General features: G+C 35.1%; 3 protein-coding genes across 7 annotated transcripts in view; all 3 read right to left on the reverse strand.

Moving 5' to 3' along the window:
* Positions 1-12,152, reverse strand: part of alpha-Catr (alpha-catenin related) — a 42,117-nt gene extending 29,965 nt beyond the window's left edge. For 4 of the 5 annotated variants that reach the window (XM_088029808.1, XM_088029806.1, XM_088029811.1 and 1 more), the window contains exon 1: positions 12,032-12,152. In XM_088029808.1, the coding sequence (XP_087885934.1) occupies positions 12,032-12,118 (87 nt within the window). In that variant the 5' untranslated portion in view covers positions 12,119-12,152. The remainder of the gene's footprint in view (positions 1-12,031) is intronic. The other variant, XM_088029807.1, reaches the window with a different exon arrangement.
* Positions 12,153-12,441: 289 nt separating this feature from the next.
* On the reverse strand, positions 12,442-16,458 carry LOC148179407 (uncharacterized). The gene is made up of 5 exons (XM_088029401.1): positions 16,312-16,458; positions 14,201-16,262; positions 13,957-14,150; positions 13,766-13,903; positions 12,442-13,716 (listed from the first exon to the last, which is right to left on the reverse strand). The coding sequence occupies exons 1-5, from the start codon at positions 16,312-16,314 to the stop codon at positions 12,823-12,825; spliced, it is 3,291 nt and encodes a 1,096-aa protein (XP_087885527.1). The 5' UTR covers positions 16,315-16,458; the 3' UTR covers positions 12,442-12,822.
* Positions 16,459-16,888: 430 nt separating this feature from the next.
* On the reverse strand, positions 16,889-19,070 carry Syx17 (syntaxin 17). Its single transcript, XM_088029402.1, has 4 exons — positions 18,702-19,070; positions 17,970-18,165; positions 17,615-17,921; positions 16,889-17,568 (listed from the first exon to the last, which is right to left on the reverse strand). The coding sequence occupies exons 1-4, from the start codon at positions 18,831-18,833 to the stop codon at positions 17,328-17,330; spliced, it is 876 nt and encodes a 291-aa protein (XP_087885528.1). The 5' UTR covers positions 18,834-19,070; the 3' UTR covers positions 16,889-17,327.
* Positions 19,071-20,226: the final 1,156 nt, after the last annotated feature.

Genomic DNA, 20,226 nt, shown 5'->3' on the forward strand with positions numbered 1-20,226 from the left:
TTCGAAAACACTCAAGCAAAAACGAGGTAAGTTAGACACCAAAAAACTCAGTTCTGCTGAGACATGACATAACATAAAGAACCTCAATAAATCTCCACGATTCGGCCTTTTCCTTTCAAAAGTAATCGTTAATTTTTGCGATCCAAGCGGTCTGTTTATAAATGTTTTCAATATTTTATAGTGGCAGTTTTATTCACTTTTCCAGAAGCAAACATCTGTCCCTTTTGATAAAATATTCACCACGGATTCTCTAATGATAATTTAAGTTTGCAAACTCTGTCACCGAAATAATTACGTGGAACCTGGGGCAAAGTTCGGAAGTTTCGGATAGCCGTATTATCCACCAAAGAAAAAATGTTTTCAGACAAGTAAATGACTTTCGAGTGAAATTCGCCTATCTTTAAAATCACAAATTAACTTTGCAAGAAAAATAATCGCAACTGTCTTGTACACAGAGACTGAAGCCAAGATTTATGGAACGTTTTCTTGGACCCATCAAGTTTATATTCATACCGTGTGACAGCTGGAGATTAATTTTTCTTCCGGTAATGATACATTTACTGAAATTGAGATTCAAAAGAACAAAAGGCACTCACACAGAGGAACGTTAATTCAGCTCATTCCAGTATTGAATGGCGCTATAAAAATTACCTGGAAATTACTTCATCAACTGGAACTAATTTCTAGTTATCATCTAGTAACTGCTGACGTGCATAAAATTACACAGGTTAATCGATAGAGCAATAACGTCATTCGCAACATCAGAATAATAGCTCAACTTACAAAAACACTTAAATAAACGAGGAACTGCACTTAAAATGAAAAATAGATCGATCAGTTACATTGGAATTTCGGGTGGTAGCCAAAGAGCAAAAAGTAAAAAAAAACTATGATAAATAGATATGCCAAGAATACGATCTTACATATCCCGGAATCAAAAATTTATTTTTTCGAAAAAAAATCGGGCTTAAATGTATTTTCGTCGATTTATTTCTTATTTAATGGAGCAAACTTAAGGTAATGATACTCATTTAACGCAGAATTTCACTGTACTGAACATTTCCGGATGTCTACAAATAACTGAATTCGACGCGATTGAAATTTCAGGTGGTGGCCTAAGGGCAAAATTTCGAAGCTCCGGAAATTTCGGTACATAAAATTACACAGATTAATCTAATCGATAGAGCAATAACATCATTCGCGACATCAAAATAATAGCTCAACTTACAAAAACACTTAAATAAACGAGGAATTGCACTTAAAATGAAAAATAGATCGATCGAATTCAAGTTAAAACTGTCTCGCGTCTCCTCCAGAAACTCTACATTTATCATCACTTCCGATAAAATATGATATTTGACAAAACTGTGATGCATTTTAGGTAAAGACCCCTGGAGAAGTGCCAAAACCAGTAAAGCACTACTGACACGTTGAGAAATGGAAAATAATGTTTTCAGACACCAAAAAACACAACCCTCTTCAAGTAAGATTGTATCGAGTTTGTCCAAGGTTCAGTTTTTATTAACTGCATTTACCTCGGAATTAACAATGTACTTTTGATTTATGACGCGGGAGGTTAAATTTGGAAGACTAATTCGCGGTTTTCATGTACGGAGCATTATTTATTACAGGGATTTTAACAGTATAGTGGCTAATGAAAAGAACAATTGCACCCGGGGAGCATAAATTTCGCAAAAAAACAACAATGGGAGGACAAGGAGTGTTTGAAGGGTGTTGGAACATGTAGCTGCTTCCCCGAGGAAACACAAAATAAAGCGAGAAGTAAGCAAAAACTGGGAAAGTGGTTCAACACAATTAATTCCAAATTAACATTTTCACCAAAAGAGACGCTTTTGAGATCGGTTCGGGAAAATATTAAAATCTCAAACTAATATCAAAGCGACGGGGTAATAAAATTTCCGAGTTTATTAAACTTTACATTTCCGGTATTCCGCTCACAGTCACCATTCAGTTTTTTCTAATTGGTACCAGATTCCAGACATCTCATGAAGCTTAGCAACGGCAGCTTCTTGGATTCGTGTGAAAAACGAGTCTCTTTATTAATGGAGCAAACAATCGACCACTCGCGCCCAGCCCAACTATTCCAATTTAATTAGAACCCCATCTGAAGACAAAAAGACCCAATTTTATCGTCGATTTATGTGAGGTCGAGTGGAATATACAGTTGGAAAACTATGAGCTGACATGGCTTTCTACCATCATCAACGCCTATAATTCTTGTCGAGAGGCATAAATTCAGCTCGGAAAACCATTTCGTGATTGAAATTTCAATAACGAACACCCGCCATATTACAAATGAAGGAAGAACCTCGAACTGACTTAAACTTCTAATTACAGCCGAAACGACGTCCGATATTAAAGCACGCGAATTCGAGGAACGTTTGTTATCGGAAGGTCGGCACAAGTCTGATTTGGATCGCCAATGAACACGAAAAACCACTCAATTATCTCGGGAGAGTTTGCGGAAACTTGTACAAGTGTTCTGTATCATGAACCAGTAAAAAATTACAAAGATTCTCTGCTGGATAACGTAGTGTCTAAATAATTTAGGAGGTTATTTCTGGAAGAAGGTCGTGATAACGCGGATGTTCACGACGGAAAAATTTATTACTTTCGAGGCGGTTTCTAATTGAAAGGCGACGATAACGTGGAAAATCCCCATAAAAGCTATAATAAAGATATCTCAGGTATGAATCCTAAAATACAGCAAAAAATTTCCCATGTCCCTGAATACTTATAAATGGAAGAATGTTTTCCGAACTTTCTCCAAGTGTAATTCCCCAAACAGTTCCACGCGCTCATAAAGTAGGGTCTCCCGCTGATGTTTCCTTGTTTTGAAAAATGCAGAGATAATCGCTCCCGAACTTCCCGAATCTTTTTACCGAACAAGATCGATAAGGATCATAATCTCAAATTGCTTATTCTCCCCTCAATGTATCAATTTTTCAGTAGCCTAAAATGGTGGATGCGCCTGGAAAAACTGTGCTTATGATTGCATGCAGACCATCAATAACACGCATAATCTCATTAAAGCGATGAAACTATATCTTACAAAAATAATCTCAAATTGCACCAGACAAGTTTATAGCAAATTGTCACGCAATTATAGCAATAAAAAATTCGTCACCTTATATTCGAAAAAATAGGGAAAAAATAATCAGATTACTGCCCAGAATTAACCAATGCGACGTTGAAGTAGACTTTTTCACGATAATCGATGCCTTCCTCTGCATGTTCTTGCTGCAACGTAGCTTTAACGAGTTTATCAGAATCAACCACGACTAAAATGTGTACATGCTACCAAGTTTAATATTCGTCATAAATCACGCAACTAGTGCTAATCAATATTAAACGGGAAACGGCACAATAAAGTAGTAAAATTTATCAGAATGAAACTATTGTCAAATTATAATTATTTTCCCGCACATTCAGGAAATCTATTAGTAAATCCAGGTGAAGCAAACCACTTTTTTTGGTACTTCAAAAACTCCCTGAAAATAATTTAGGGAAGACTACTCTAGTTTCAGTATACTAAGTGTTGACTTATTTCGTGTGCAATGACTAGAAAAACAAATTCTTGAAATTTTTAGATATACCTAATATGTAAAAACTTCTCTATTAATATTTCTTAAGACTTCATATTTCAAAATGACGACCAAATGACAAATATGTATATCACTCGATTTTGTGAATTTGTGAGAACAAAGGTAAATTATTTGCAGGGAATGTATAAAGCATAAAAAAAATATTTAGGGTGGCCCACTTCACTTGAAACTACTCCAATAGTAAGGATTCAGTGTATAAAGTGATGGAAACGTGAAAGAAATTAATAATTTAGCTTATAGAAATCAAAAAACTTCTGTAAACGATTTAGAGCAAATGGAGTTCGCCGCAGCCACTGCGGTCGAGCAGTTGCTACTTCACACGGATTCAGAACAAAAAAGTTTTATTACTTCGTGACTATTTAAAATTCCTGATTTTATCTCTTTAAAGCTAAAATGTCTCTAAAAACAAAGCGGCACTATCTCACCCAACAAAATTCCATTTTTTGCACGTTTAGAATAAACCGTGCTTATTTAGATGTACCAGCCCCAAAATAAGAAAAATTAATTGTAAATGAATTGTTTTGTTTTAATATTTTCAACTCGAGTTCCACGCCGCGACGGCGATGTCTATCTAATTTTATCGACAAGCAATCTCTGTTACTAGAACCACAATCACTTTTTGTTCTGTCATAACGCTTTAAAGTTGAGTTCTCTGAGCACGATATGGGTAGAAAAATCTTTGTTGACAACGCGTTTACAGCAAAACTTTCGTACATTGATAGGCTGGTACCTGTTTAATATCCAATTTAAAAACTTCAACTTTAATATCTTTTAAAACTTCACGATTTAACTTTAATAGAAGGATAAACTAAGATCGAGGCCAGGTCCAATTCAAACCATCAATTTTTAAGCTTAATTAAAGAACTACGAAAAACTTCTAAAGCTAAAAACTTGGTGAGTAGTTTCAATTTTTGTAACAAAATCTCGATGTAATCTCGATCTCGATTTTGAAGTAGTATCGTGAGTTCAATTAAAACTTATCTAAAGCTTTTAAATTAATTGATCAGAAAGTTAATTAGAAAAACAAGCATTGCGTGTTGTGGTATTGTATCCCGGAACTTTCCTTGGCAATACTTTTCACTTCCACCAAGTTCTGAGGCAAAAATGACCAAACTCATTGTTCTACTTTCCAGTGTTTGGTTGTTCGATGACAATAAAAATGAAGCACGATAAGAAAGTTTTCCAAACACACCGATATTGAAACTCTCCGCAATTTCGGTACAACTCGATGCTTGACGTCATTTCCATAGAATTTCACTTATTTTGCCCAGCTGCATTTGCAAATCCTTTCGTGATACGGACATATTTCAGACTGTTCAAATTCTTACGAAATTATATCCATTCATTCGTTGATCTACTGCCATATCGACTCAAAACCCGGAAATATTCAGATGGAAATACAAACAAGCGTCTAACTGTCTAGAATAAAATTTATGGCAGATTGAGACAACCCTAATAAATAACCGCAGTTCCGCCATTGTGACATGACGTGAGTACTTAGGATTCTGTCATTTGCGACCAAAGCCAACAATGAAACACCGTCACATGAGTGACGAAGATAACGCGAATTATTTCCATTTCATTAGGGCTGAAGAGATTTATAGCGCCATTTCTGGGGGAACATATTGTGCTTTAATGTTAAGGGGAAAAAAATCGTCGTTTTCGGCCAGTACGCGCGCTAAATGAAAACGTGTGATACATGAAACAGTACTAAATTTTATATATTTCTAGACGGAATTCCATGGTACAATGGCAAAGAACAGCATAAATTCGAGATCAAAGTAAATTCGCAGATCGCGTTTCAATGCTAAGTTCCCCGCTGGAATAAGTTGACTGCGTACCAACGTTTGTTGTTCTTACAAATTCAGCCATTGTTATTCAAAACTTGTCCCACATATTCCACAAACCTGACAAGCGGTAAATGTACCTACAATTCCGGACTAACTGAAACCGTTCCGTTGCAAAATGCATGTAGCAATCTAAAATTCCAACAGAAAAGCTAATGAAAATGTTTCGAATAATCTCCAATTACGGTAAGCCACTCAATTTACAACGGACGCTTTGATATTATAATAGAAGGGAATTATAGTCAGCTTGGGAATAGTCGATTAAACTCGAAAGAAACAGCAAACCGAGCTGAAAGCTTTCCCGCTTTTTGCGCCGAAGAGATTTTATTATTTTCTGTCTTTCTAGAAGGAAAATGATCCCTTTAATAGAATTCCTCGAGGTGCAAAGTAGAAGAGCAAACAACCCTAACCAGTTTTTGTTTATTGAAAGTGCGAGATTGGGAAGGGACTCTAAAGCCGAAAATTCTCCACATTTCTGAACAAAAATCGAAAACTCCAGTGCGGAGATTTAAACAGAAAATATGGACACACAGGCGCAGGCAACTCATTAGTTTAGCTTGATTTTCAAAATTAGAATAACCACCCTCAAGACACCCCTACAGATATCGCGCCGTTTGGTGTTTCAAGAAAATTGAACGTTATATTTTCGGTTTTTTTCCATTTCGAAATATGTTTATCGATAAAATGAAATATACTCGCGATAAAAAGACGACGATTCCGAAGATTGATCTCCCCTTCATCTCACCCTCGACCCACAGCAGGTGTGACATGTAGAAAATTTTCGCATTTGATATTAATGAAAATGCCTCGAAGCATGTGGGACGTTTTCAAATGTAAATCTGTCGTAAAAACGAACAAATCGGAAAATAATGAATGAACGCAATTACGGAAACACTAATTAACGACAACCGCAAACGATTTACACCTTTGGGCATTTGAACCATTTGTAACGGTCAGATCTTGTATAATAATTAACGTGTTTCTGAGTAACGAGCAGATTAATGAAATTTTGGGAAGGGTAATAAGATTACGATTCGGTGTAATTCATTAGTGCTATGTAAACCCACAATAAATCACATGACTACTAATTATGGCGGGCACGACTGTAAAATGAAGTTCTTTGAAATAATTTGCGCGAGAACAATAAAAATTAAACGAATCAATCATTAAGTTTTTCCCGAAACTCCAACTACATTGTTAATTTCTCCGAACCAACTAAATTTCTAGAAAGCGTCAAATTCTTGAAAACTTGAAGACAGATCAAATTATGTTATATTTTCATCTCCACTGACTTATTTTCCGCAGCCCCATTTGCATAAATGCCTCTATTTCATTACAAGAGCGCTCCCTACAAGTCACAAATTATCCTAGAAGTGGCATTTTTGTCGAACTCCCATGAATAATTTGAAAGGAATTCGAGTTTTTCAGTTCGTTCATCGAGGAATCTTCTATTATATCCTTACTCGAAAATCCGAAACCATCTTATCATGCGGAAAGTCTTCAAAAGAAAGGGATTTTAAATTTTATTCAGATATGTGTATTGATCATTCCAGCACGAAATCGCTTCCACACTGACTGCATTCAGAAAATATCTGGCACGCCTCCACATCGAAGCTTTGAATTAAATTTTATACATTTAATTAAATATACCACAGAAAAATCTCCGGTTCCAAATTCCGAAACAACACAAACCACTCAGTCTCCAAAACATTTAAAATAATTACGGAACATCCGGTCCGGGAAATAAAAAGAAACGATGCTAGGGAAGTACGTAACGTAAAGCGCGGAAAACCTGAGCCTGTTCCTACAATTTTGTTCATAAGGACAAGAAAAATCGCACTAAAAGCACCAACCGGAATGACGTATCGCTATAAATTTAGTATAGACAACTAGTAATTGCGAGTCTTTCAGTCTTTTGTTCTGTTCTTCTTGATTTCCTCTTCCGTTTCCATTGTGATGAATTCGAGGAAGTTGGTCAGTTCTTATTCCCACTATAGAACAGGTGGTTATGAATTTCTACAATCCTCCGTTATTTTCACTTGATTTATTATGAAATGCGAGAAAATCACTACCGGGATTATCTTTTATTTTCTTTACATTCAGAGGCGACGCTGCCGCCTCTTTGTTTTGACGCACAATAGTGCCGCCACGAAATGTACAGAACAAAATATCTGAGAACAAGTAGGGAGAAATAAAGAAATTATGACCTTTACTGTGACGGTTTTGTTGTGACGGTTTTTGTCGTTAGACGAGAAATACGAATAATAGATATAAAGAAGAGATGCTCACTAGCACATGAAGAGCCCGCAGCAGTTATCTGAGGTTTCAACCAATCGAAATCGCGCAGTGTAATGGCATGTAATATAATCTTCGAGGTAAAGTATGAAACCACTTTGGTGGATGCGCCGGGATAGTCATACTGCGCTAATACAACAGAACTTCGGTTTCATAGTTTACGGCAAACTTAATTGCAAAATTTGTCACAACAAATTGACAAAAACTAGTAAATTAAATTTAGAGCTGATACTGTAACGAGACCGAGGTGAAATTGAAAGCAAGTAAATAAGATTACCCGCGCGCCCAAAAACTTCACTTCACGAGAAGCAGAATGATTAAAGAATTGGGTCGTATGAATAATTTTTGGCAAATGCTTCTACTCTCATTCCGCCTGTCACTTCTCATGGCTCTACTAAATTCTCATCTTTCTCTGGTTGGAGTAAAACAGCTCCTTACTTTTATTCATATGAATTTTGTTCTTTATTTTCTTCATAAACTCAATAAATTAGCCCGTTTTCTTGTTGAAACCGGTGGAGCATATCGACCTACAAGACGCTGGTATTGAAGTGAAGCTCAACCATAATCCCAAAAGTACAGATCAGCATGTATCACCTTCATCCAGATGGTGCAATTTACACAGTGGCGGCTCAGTGCACATTGATAATCATAAAGCTAGCAGACGTGAAAACAGTGAGATATTCTACGTCTCATCTAAACTTTATTGAAATATTCACCGCGGTTCGATAGTGATTAAGAGGTCAACTTCAAAGTACAAAAGCATCCACAATTTATTATTTCCACGAAAAAAGTTACAAGCGGATCTTAGTTGTGATAAATGGCACCATCATTACCACCAAATAAAATACAAGAAATATTATCGAGCGAGAAAGGCAGGGAAATTTAATTAAGACTGGAGCAGTATGACTGAAATATATCGTTGAATATCTCAACGATTTTTGGGATTTATGATGCCCTTAACCCAATTTTTTCCCACATTTAAACGGCGATCCATAAATTAGATGAACAAAGCGCGGTTCGACGACAGCGACGGCGGCAACATTCAGGACAGACACATAAAAAGTAACTTAGAATATAGGTTATTCCAGGAGAAGTAAACTACGTATTTGGCATGGTAGAACTTGACTTATGACGTTGCTTTACATAAACGACGAAGACCTACATTTGCGCGGATTAGAGAAAATTTAAGACTTTCTATGGCTTGATGCACCTTGAATTAAGAATTAATCTTTCATACTCGACCATTTAGAAGTAATCAAAGTTTTCCAATTAAGAACCACAAAGGAATAGTTTTCAACCACAACTATGCCCCAGCTTTATAAAGGTGAAACTTTCATAAAATCCTAAAATTATATGTCCAACAAAATCATGAAAGTTTGAACAGCAAATTAAATCCTACATCAATTTCACGATGTATTTCCTGGTAAAACTAGTAACTTTGACGGGAGTATTTCCGCCTAGCCAGAATCAATAAATTAGAAATGTGGAAGAAATCCCGCGATAATCGACGTCGAGCAAAATCTTTATTAATTTCAACAGTCATGTAATTACAATATGAACAAATTTGCTTTTCATTCAAAATTGAGAATCAATAACCCGTCAGGTCTGAGATGAATTTGCGCGATTTATCACCTCGATTTCCTGAATCTGTCAGCAGTCAATTTATTTCGCCAACAAACTGAGTATAACATGATCCAATCAAATCCTATGCCACGTGTTCGAACGTCCAACCTAATTCCCATGAGGTGAAATCGAATAATCTCAAACTACTAACATTGAGATCATGTAAACAAGAAATCCCGATCAAACCATTTTACGATCTACTATCACTTGAATTATGCTTTTATAGTCGCTCTTAGCTCCGTTTCATTGGACCATTAAACGGGTAAGTGGATAAGGCGACAAGAACTCGGGGAAAATTTTTGGTTTTAATTAAATAACCAGTAAGCAGACATTCTACTTGATTGTGTCGGAAAATTAATGTTATTAATGTTTTATTCAAGTATGCTAAATACTACATCTACCTTGGCTATTTAGTATTCATTGAAACTGAAAATCAAGAAAACCCAGAAACTTTGTTGACTAACTTCAACAATAACCGAGTTACCTACTGATGTCACCGTTTTTAAATGTCCGCTATTGTCACTTCTGAAATGAGATTGTCGAGATGCACTTTAGCAAAAAATTTCATTTCGAACTTCTATAGAATAATAATACTATGTGCTATACCTTGGAAGCTTATAAGAATGCATGAAGACATTTCCGTTCTATAAAATCGAACATAAAGTATTTTTATTGGAGTTGGTTGTGCTATTTCTGAAGGCTGAAAGTGTGATGTAAAGACGGAGGAGTTGGGTGCAAATAAACCAAATTTGAGTTTTAGATGTAACATTACGGCTAAAGACTAATAGCTAATAAAGAAAGGTAAACTATCATGAAATTCGCAATTACTTTTATTTTTACTTAAAAAGCTTTTTAAATTGTCCAATTAGATTCGTTCAATCCAATTTTGAATTTTACAAAAATCCAAGTAGCCTTTCGACCAAAAAAATTAAATCAGTGGCGCCAATAAGAGGAAAAGTCTAATTTTGTTGGAAAAAAAGAAGAAAAACCTAATTTTCAATAAATGATAAATATGACCGAATTTCTGATCAATACAAATATGTAACCGCTGTAATTACATTTCATGGTCCCCTTCATACCCCTTTCGCTATAGTTGTATAGTTATGTGTAGATGAACCGAATAAAAAACATTAGTAACATATTCGGTCATTCTCATCATAAACGAATTTAAGCACTTTCAATTTTCGGGTCCACTATTTGTTAGAATTGTATGTGAATTTTAATTCAATTTTAATTAATAAATAATAAACTGGTAGAGATAAGGAAATTCGTACTTTATTTTGCTCGTTTTTGTGCAAAAAAAGTTCTTTGTTCAGATAAGTTTTTTGCTTTGAGAATTTACATAACTATCAATAAATTCTTTAGTTGATTGCCGTCTATCGTCTGGGAATGGTTGTTTGATATTCGTGACGGATTAGCGGGGTGTTCCTGTGGCCTGTTTTTTATATTTATGGTGAAGTGCTAGAAATTGAAGTCGACTTGCTGTTTATCTGTTTTTTTTTCTCAGACATTATTTGTTGCAACACATCGGTAATTTCAGAAAACTGAATCTCGAAAAACTCGGACGATAAAAATATATGAACTTCAAAGATTTCTGTGATGAAAATGTCAATGCGTCTCAATCAATGGTCGCATGTCATTTTACGGTTACAGTAGACCTACACCTTATTTTAATTTTTTTTCACTGTTATATTATATGTTGCAAAAACCGTGACTAGGAGGCATTACAAATAAATTGAAAACTAAACATCTTCCAGATAAGAGGTATAACTTACATTCATGTGGGAGTTTTTCATAAAAGAACAGAAAGTCTGCAGCAATTTCAATTCCAATTTATCAACTTCTCAATCTCAATATAACGATCGCTGCAAAATGTGGTTAAAGGCACAATTTCCACACAATAAAAGGCGAACATAAAGTTCCTTTACGATCTTTGAAGCCTATAAGGTTGGGCATTGATTGCAAATGTTCTGCTTAGAATAGATTAGAACTTCACAAAAGGAACAGCCCTGTCAGCAAGAATATGGATATTTATTTAGAGCGGACTAAAGATTCTTACAAGGTTTTCCACGTTCAGTTTAAAATGTCCGCAATGATAATAGCCATTATTAACAATAAAAGTTTATAAATGACAGCCACTTTACAAATTTGAATTTTTGACATTTATAGTCTCAATCAAAGACAAGCAAAGTAAGATTATCACATACTCCAATATTTTTTTTTGTGTTTTACGAGTAAAACAAAATGAGTTGGGTTTCAACAATACAAACTTCGATTATAATCTAATTTGAGCAACTGTTAAGAATTGGAAAGCGCGTAGACGACGGAGTTTCCCCTAAATAATAAATTAAACACGCTTGCGTATAAACAATCACATGTTTCAAATAAACAAAAAACATAACCTCAAACTCCACGTTTAAAAACTACACTATTCGAAGCAAAATTACAGCTACAAAAGCCCCACACAATGCACTAAAGACAAACCGAATTAGCTACCTCCTAAAAATCATTTCTATATAGCATAATAATTGATAGCTGTCAAAGTGCACACCCAATTCGTAAAATTAAACGTGCAGAATAAATCTATATAAAAAAATAACTGAATGTTACATGGAAATGAAAGAATTAATGCCAAATTACCTGTTTAATAAGAGGGAGAAGGGTTTGTTCTACACTACGTGTCTTAATTTCTAAACAATCAAAATTTGTTGTACCTACTCCTGCCATTTTCTACACTACTGTTTGTCTTTGTTGTATACATGAAGATGGTCCATAAATCTGTCTTTTTTCAAGAACAAGAACAGGCATTTGGGAAATAAATGTCATCGACGATCAGCTGATTGGATAATTTGAAAACAAAGACAGTGCTGCCACCTGTCGAACAGGTTCTCCAAACTATACCTAGAATCTGCAAAACTGAGTTACATACCTAAACGTTTTTCATTGGTCCATTCGTATTATCACGTGACCACTTGCTGATATTGACCAATACGTGAACTCCATGCTTAAGCCACTAATCAGTATTGAAGGAGAAAAATAAAAATCTCACGAACAAACTATAAATTTATTTACAAATTATGCATACCTGAACAGAATATAAATTTTTGGTATAAACCAACTACTAGTAAGTGCTGAAGAGCAAACAACACTTTTTAAAGCTTTTACTCTCTTTTTAAAGATAATTCTAGAAATCAACCTATTGAGCAAAATTTTAATAAAGGAATTAAACGTACACAATACTTACTTAAATATTTTGTTAAATGGATTAATTAGTTGTTCAAAATATTTAAGTAAGTATTGTATAGGTTCAATTTCTTTATTAAAATTAAAAAATAAAGCTATCTTTAAAAATTAAGTAAAAGCCTTAAAAAATGTTGTGTCCTTAAGGGCCTTTCTAGTAGTAAATCATCGTAAAACATGAATCCTCATTATTAAATTTTTCTTAATAACTCTTGGTACTGTACACCATTATGTTTACTATTTCCAAAAATATAAATATAAGATTTAAATAACATACTTCTTGCAGTTTGATCTAACCTGGACTTTAATTTATCTCGTTTAAACCGTTTTAGTCTCTCTAAATGCTTCTTGCCGTCACCTAAATTGAAAACTCCGAACAGTACCATATTGAGCATCTCAAAATACTGGGCTCTCCCATTATGATCGCCTCTTCTCGGCGCCTGATTTTTCTTCAATTCCTTCACTGTTTTATTCGAAAACAAAGATAATTTTGACAACCTCTGCAGCTCTTCTTTAATAAAATGTTGTAGATGCAGAGCCGACGAATTAAAAAACATTGAATTTCTTCGTTTTGAAAATTTAGATAAAGGTTGTTTCAAACTCGACGTTTCCTGTGGCTCAATTTCCGATTCTAAAGTAATAAACTCTGGCAAATCACTGTTAAAATCGAAATGATTTTGATTGCCTGGGTATATATTTAGGGGGTAGCGGACCAGGCCTTGGTCCATAGGGTGAAAAAAATTTTCTTGACCAGCGACAAATATCCCATCCATGTAAGGATTCATTAAATGAGGATTCATGTGGCCATAGTTGTTACCTACATGTCTTTGATCATACTCTTGAAACTGATTTGCTCTATGGTGAGATGGAATCGGCTCTGGTGGCTCATAAAATGGAACTTTCGCTACAGATCGTGTAGGTTCCTCTTCAAAACTCTTTATGAACGGATCAGCTGATGGATAAACGGATCTGAAGAACTGACATTCGTGTTCCAAGTGGCCGTTTTGAGCACAGCCAGAACACCACATTTTGCGTGCATCCTTTACGGGAGGGGTGTTGTTTTTAACTATAGGGCCCTCTTCGGTCTAAAGAAAAATTAGAGTTTATTAATATTGTTTGGGTTTTTGTACGCACCGTAAGGTAGTATCGCCGCCAAAGATCTGGACAGACGTCGGATTGGTGACCTTTCATGGAGCAAAGGGTGCATCGGTAACTCCGGTATTTGAAGCAGGCGGTACAATAATTTGTCGAATACAGACTGCGGTGTCCACACTGAAATTGAATTCGTTATTTTCTAGACCAAACAAACTTTTATGCTTCATTACCTGTGTACAAACTTTGTTGGGACACCTCGGTTCATAATGTCCCTTATCTCCGCACAAGGTACACTTCGGCTCTATTCTAGCTTGACACCTAATGCCGCTATGACCAAACTGCTTGCACTTGTTACATCTGCGACCACGACTTCTCTCACTAGGGTACCTATCAACATTTCGTATTTCCCAAAGTCGTGGATCATCTAAAAGTCATAATTAAAAAAAAACTCGTGGTAAAAACTACAAATAATACCAGACATCTTGCGCTGAAGCGCCGTGACACTAAAATCGCAACTTAAAAAAGGATCAGAGGTCGACAGCTTTTTATCTTTCAGAAGATCTTCGCAATTCAGTTGAATGTCCGAGTGTTCTAGTAAAGGCGAAAGAACAGAATCTGAATCGGACGATATTACCATTTCGTTGTCGTCAGTTTGGTCAATTACGACAAGTCCAGTTAAATTAGAATCTTGAGGTTCTTCTTTCAAAGAGCTGGTCGTCCTACTATCAGTTTTGTTAGAACCAATTTCAACTTCAACTTCTTTTTTCTCAGTTTCCTTTTTTATTTCATCAGAAGAAACTAGATCAGAGGTTGAAGGAACAATAGAGTCACTTTCTTTGTTTTGAAATTCCTCTTGATCAGCGTCAGTAGTCGTTGCTTCTGCAGTCATTTCTCCATCTGCAACAATCTTCTTTTTCTGATTCGCGCCGCCTTCCAAGAAACTAGATCTTCGCTTCTTTTTTCGCTTGATGTCATCATCACCTTCATTTTCAGTTGGTGGAATGGGAGATTCTCTAGAACCGTTACTGGAACTCTCCTCGTTGCTTTCGCTCTTCTTCTTTTTCTTTTTTTTCTTTTTGTTTGACTTTTGCTTTGGATCTTTTGTTGGTGTCTCAGATCTTGAGTCTAACAGGTCATATTTGCTGCCCATGCTGTTTAATTTTTTGCCTTTCTTCTGCGCTTGTGGAGTTATATCTTTGTTTCCTTGATCCAAATTTGACTGCATAGGTGAGAGCTCAGGTAATTGTTTATTTTTTTGATGAACGTCTTTCATTTTCTCCGACTCGTCGAAGTCACTTTCTGAACTACTGTCACTGGAATAAACATTTTTGTTTTGCGTCTCAGTTATACGCACAGGAGAAGATTGTGTAGCCACAACTGCAGCGTTATTTCTCAGAGGAGTGATAAAGTTACCAAAACTCTCCAAATTATTTTCCGCAAAAATATCATCCTTTGGGAAATCGACTTCATTAAAAACGACGGTCTTCATCAAGTTCACTCCATTGGCATCAGTTGTGCTTGAACTACTTTCAGTTTCGCAAGTTTCATTGTGTTTTGGAGCAGGTTTTACAAAATCGCCAGTGTTAAAATCAGAGCCGTGCAAACTGAAATTGAAATTTCGCTGATGAAGTTCAACTCCTGATGTGCTAATAAAGTCATTGGAGGCAGAATCTGGGGTACTTAAAAGCTCTTTACGCTCTTTATGGAAGTCTACTGCTTTTTTCTCAGCAGTAGTACCCATGCTGATGTCTGAAGAAGTTGATGAAGCAGTTTCAGTAGAACTTTTCCCATGATTTTCACTTTCCTCGTCGATGTTGATGATTTCAATGGTTTCCACCATAGGTTCAACAAAAATGACATCATCATTTTGACTGTCATTTAAGTTGACCACTGCCTCTGTTTTAATATCATTATTTTCAGTTGCTTGTTTGTTGTTTTTAGCGTCATCATCTGAGTCCCCAACAGAAACTACAGGCCAGTTATTCTCCAACAAGACACAACTATCATCTTCACTGTCTGATAAAGTGATAACATCTACTATTGCCTGAACATTTCCCTGTCCTACACTCCTACTAGTATTTGCGTGTTTAGAACCCCCCTCTCCAATACTGTTACCAATATTCTGCATTTTTAGCTGCCGCTTCTCATTTATTCTCTCTCTAATTCTTTCTTTCCACTTTGCACGACTCCTTTGCTTTGAATTGCCATATGGCACTGGTCTTTTCGAACTCACCACAACCACTTGATTTATCGCAATTTCTGGTTTCCTTGGTTTACTGGAATTCTTACCATACAAACTGTCAGATTTATTCGCGTCTCGGCGAGGTGATTTTCCGCTATTTTGCTTTTGAAACTTGGCTCCGGGGCTCCACGGGCCGAAATATCTTGCACCGGATCTTCTCATATCATTCGTCGGTTTTGAGAGATTGGTTGTCCCTGAGTTTGTTGGAGGAATGGCTTGTTCAGGTTCCTCATTAACACCGTGATAAACTTGACTGTAAAGACGTGATTCAAGATCTTCGAGATCCAACTCATTCTACAAAAACAAGTCATAATTGAGGAAAAATTTAGGCAGAGGGATGAACCATGATCTTATTTTCTCACTACCATTGTCGGAATATCCTCGAAAACCAAACTATTTCACTAAATTCGTTTAAACTAAAAAGAGAAAAGTTGTTTTGGGTTTGACAATTTTGACAGATAACACACGTGGTTCCGATTACCAATATTATAATTTTTACGTTGCCAACTGTTGAGACAAAAGTAACTGGTCGGGTCCAATACTTTTTACCTCTCTTTGTTCCACAACCCATTTTCATATCTTCTTTCTCTTTCTTCCAGGTCATTATAGTAGACTAACTTAAATCTTTGATTTAGATTAAATATTTAATATCGTATTAAAGTGACTTGTAACCATTTTTCAGCCAATCAAACGTGCGCAATCGGCAAATTTTTTATAAAATTCAAGTACCTAATAAAGATCCAAAATACAATTATTTTTGTTTTTATCTGTACTCCTCGTGATTCCATCCTTATAATTCCTATAATTTTATAACTCTGCGACAAATTCAGGAGGGAACATACTGGTAAAATGAATTAATTCTGTAAGTAAGAAAGAAAAGTGATGGTTTTCGCTCTTAGATACAGAATTCTCATGTTAAATTGCATTAAAATCAATATATTCTATAAAATTTGACAAAATTGGATCATTTACATGTGTTACAGCAATAAATAAAATAACGAGCTTATCACATTAAGTTTGCAGAACAAAAGTGTTTATTAGGAATTGAACAATAAAACAAAATCTCGAATGTTAAGCGGTCGATTTCTTCCTACTGTGTGATGTAACGTAAACACAATGTGGTTTGAGTTTATCATAATCTTTATCTAAAATTACAAAAGCAGTGATTCTAATAACATTTGCCACTAAGCTTGTAGTCATAAAATTTATCAATCACTCGAATAAATAAATTAATTTAAATCCAAAAATTGAATTCTGCGTGAACTCAGAATGTTTCCAACAGTCCTCAGAAACACAATTTAATACTTATCTTTATCTAATTTCCCATTTACAAAATATTGCTTAGCAAAAAACACACTGTCAAATGTCCTTTTTTTCATGAGTCCCATCAACCGACTCATTTCCTGGCACCTCCTGTGGTTCCTGAGGCCCTTCTTCAATCGCATGATTCTTTTTGAAAAAAGCGCCCCCAGTATAACCGGCAATGGCACATCCTAGTGCAGCTATACTTCCAATTTTAACCCCAGCGACTAAACCAATAGGTCCCCCAAGCATAGTTCCTAAAACCGCCCCCGTTACTGGATACGCCGCCGTCTTCAGCCTACAACAAAAAATTACTTAAAAATCTAAGAACTTAACAAACATACTTATGCGCTTTTATTAATTGTTTAAGCCCAGACTGCACGTTTTCTTTCGTATCGTCATTGACTTCTTCAATTTTATCTACATTTTCTCGTTGATGGTCGACCATCTGATTCAACTGATTGAAAATTACATTTAAATCTTCTGCTTCTCTTTGTACGTTTTCCACGTCATGTAACAACTCTTGTCGTTGTTTTAACTTTACTTCGTCCAAACTTCCTTGAATTTGTATCTGAGACGCCCCTTCAAAAGGGTGAGATTCTTCCGTTTCACGTAGACTTGCATCGAGAGCCAAGCTGCGTTTCTCTAAGTCTGGAAAAAATAGGTAGAACCAGGGAAGAGAAACATGACATTACGAACCAGTATAGCCCGAAATTAAGTTGATTATGATTTTTCTAAATGATAAGGTTTTAGTGTCGAATTTATCTAGGTCTGCATCTTCCACTTGTGCTCTTAGAGTGTCAAGTTCATACATTAAATCTTTTAGTTGTTTGACAACACGCTTTTTGTTTTTGACTTCCTGGCGAACAGATGCGGCATTGCTCTGTGAAAGCAGCTGAAAAAAAAATTAATTAAAACTAATTTTCATAAATTCGTGGCGATGGTGTTCCTAATAAGAAAGCATCAATATTTGATTGGAGTTGTTAAGAAAACACAACCTTGATTCGTAACAATGCAGCTCACACGTTTTTATCTATTTTAGATAACAGAGGGCTTTGTTCTACATTTTATGCATAATTTATGTTTTACTCAGTGTGACATAATTTATGTAAAAAATGTTAAAAGAAGAAAACAATAGATAATTCAAGTATTGTATTTTACGATTATTATTATTATAATTAATAAAACCCTATTGCCGCCCATCAATAAACAAAATTACTATTATTTAATTACATGCCCAAGAGTGTCTGGTATAACAGAAGATATTGGTGATATTTTACAGTAAATGAAATTATATACGCCCAGAACAACATAAATGGAAATTCTTTGTGTTTTGAGGAGTAAAACAAAAAAAACCTTTGCAGAAGAACAATAGTTTATATGTCAGTATCCATAAAAACTAGCACTTCCTAGCAAATACAATTAAAATACCTTTAGAACAAACGTTTTATGCTGCTCATAAATATTCTGATGGTGAGGAATGACTTCTTCGCTAAATTTATTTAAAGGCACTTCGATTAATTTCAACGGTTGTTTTGTAATGTTCGTATTAATAACAGACATTTTTATTTATTTTAATACGCATTAACAATTAACCTCTTCATGGATCACTAACACCAATTAGTTGTCTCCGCACAGCACACACTTTTTATCTTGTAAACAATGGGAAGTTAACAACAACAACACAGAGGATTTTGACAGATTGTTTTTTTATAAATGACAAAAGGGAACGAACATAGGTTACATAGGTTATTGTTGTTGTCAGTTGTTGACAAGCATTGTGTAAAGTCGGTAATGGAGGAATCTAATTCACTTGCATTATGGTGTTGACTACAGATGGCGAGACGTTAACTGGAAATAATGCAGTGGCGTCGGTCATAATTAAAATTTAAAAATAAATGTGAAATAACTTGTTTTTTCTAATTGCTACTAATAAAATTCAAATTTTAGAAATTAAATTTGCTTATTTAAACAATAATTTAATCAAAAATATAAATAAAATGTTTACAGCAACACGGACAAAGAAAAAAAAGAAAATTTGCTATGGATGGTTTGTCATGTGACACTAAAAATCTTCCATTTGCCGATTTAGAATCTGAAGATTAGTTTGAAATGATGAATACAGAAAAAAAACCTTACAAGATGTTCTGAACGAAGCCGCGATTGCAGTATTTGTAGAAAAATCAAAATTAATTTTTATAAAATTTATTTTTTGGTGCATTTGTCTTTATATTCACATACATATACAATAACTAACTACATATTTGTTATGTATACTTGCAAAGAAACATAATCTAAGTAATTTTTACTATGATTTTGATATACACAGATTTATTTTATTTATTTTTAAATAACAGACCCCATGTAGCACCGGACGCCCATCGGACGTACAGTTCATGTCCAAAATGATCCATATTTATCCGTCTATGGATGGTGTGTTTATGGACATTTGTTGGCTGTACAATGGATGTACATTTTAGGACTGTTTTTTGATGGACACATAATGGATATCCACTGGATTTATATTTTGGGATTAATTAGGGATGTACATTTTTCGACGTCCAATGGATATCCAGTTTTGGACTATTCTTGGATGGACACATAATGGATACTCATTGGATGTACATTTTGGGATTCATTTGGGATGTACACTTCTTGACGTCCAATGGATATTCATTTTTGGACTATTCTTGGATAGACACATATTGGATATTTATTGGATGTACCTTTTGGGATTAATTAGGGATGTACACTTTTTGACGTCCAATGGATATCCATTTTTGGACTATTGTTGGATGGACACATAACGGATATTCATTGGATGTACATTTTTGGATTTATTTGGGATGTACACTTTTTGATGTCCAATGGATTTTTGGACTATTGCTGGATAGACACATATTGGATATTTATTGGATGTACATTTTTTAATTAATTTGGGATGTACACATTCGGA

This window comes from Gnatocerus cornutus, chromosome 2 (genome assembly GCF_029298725.1).
Source record: "Gnatocerus cornutus isolate USDA-ARS CGAHR chromosome 2, icGnaCorn1.1, whole genome shotgun sequence".
Taxonomy (NCBI): Eukaryota; Metazoa; Arthropoda; class Insecta; order Coleoptera; family Tenebrionidae; genus Gnatocerus; species Gnatocerus cornutus.

Excerpts from the sequence above, each read along its gene's own strand:
- LOC148179407 (XM_088029401.1), bottom strand. Across the intron at positions 13,904-13,956 it reads CCAACAAAGTTTGTACACAG|TGTGGACACCGCAGTCTGTA; the intron begins GTAATGAAGCAT and ends ATTCAATTTCAG. Across the intron at positions 13,717-13,765 it reads GGCGGCGATACTACCTTACG|ACCGAAGAGGGCCCTATAGT; the intron begins GTGCGTACAAAA and ends ATTTTTCTTTAG.
- Syx17 (XM_088029402.1), bottom strand. The coding sequence starts at position 18,833 with ATGTCTGTTATTAATACGAACATTACAAAACAACCGTTGAAATTAATC. Across the intron at positions 17,922-17,969 it reads CTTAATTTCGGGCTATACTG|ACTTAGAGAAACGCAGCTTG; the intron begins GTTCGTAATGTC and ends TATTTTTTCCAG. Across the intron at positions 17,569-17,614 it reads CAATTAATAAAAGCGCATAA|GCTGAAGACGGCGGCGTATC; the intron begins GTATGTTTGTTA and ends TTTTTGTTGTAG.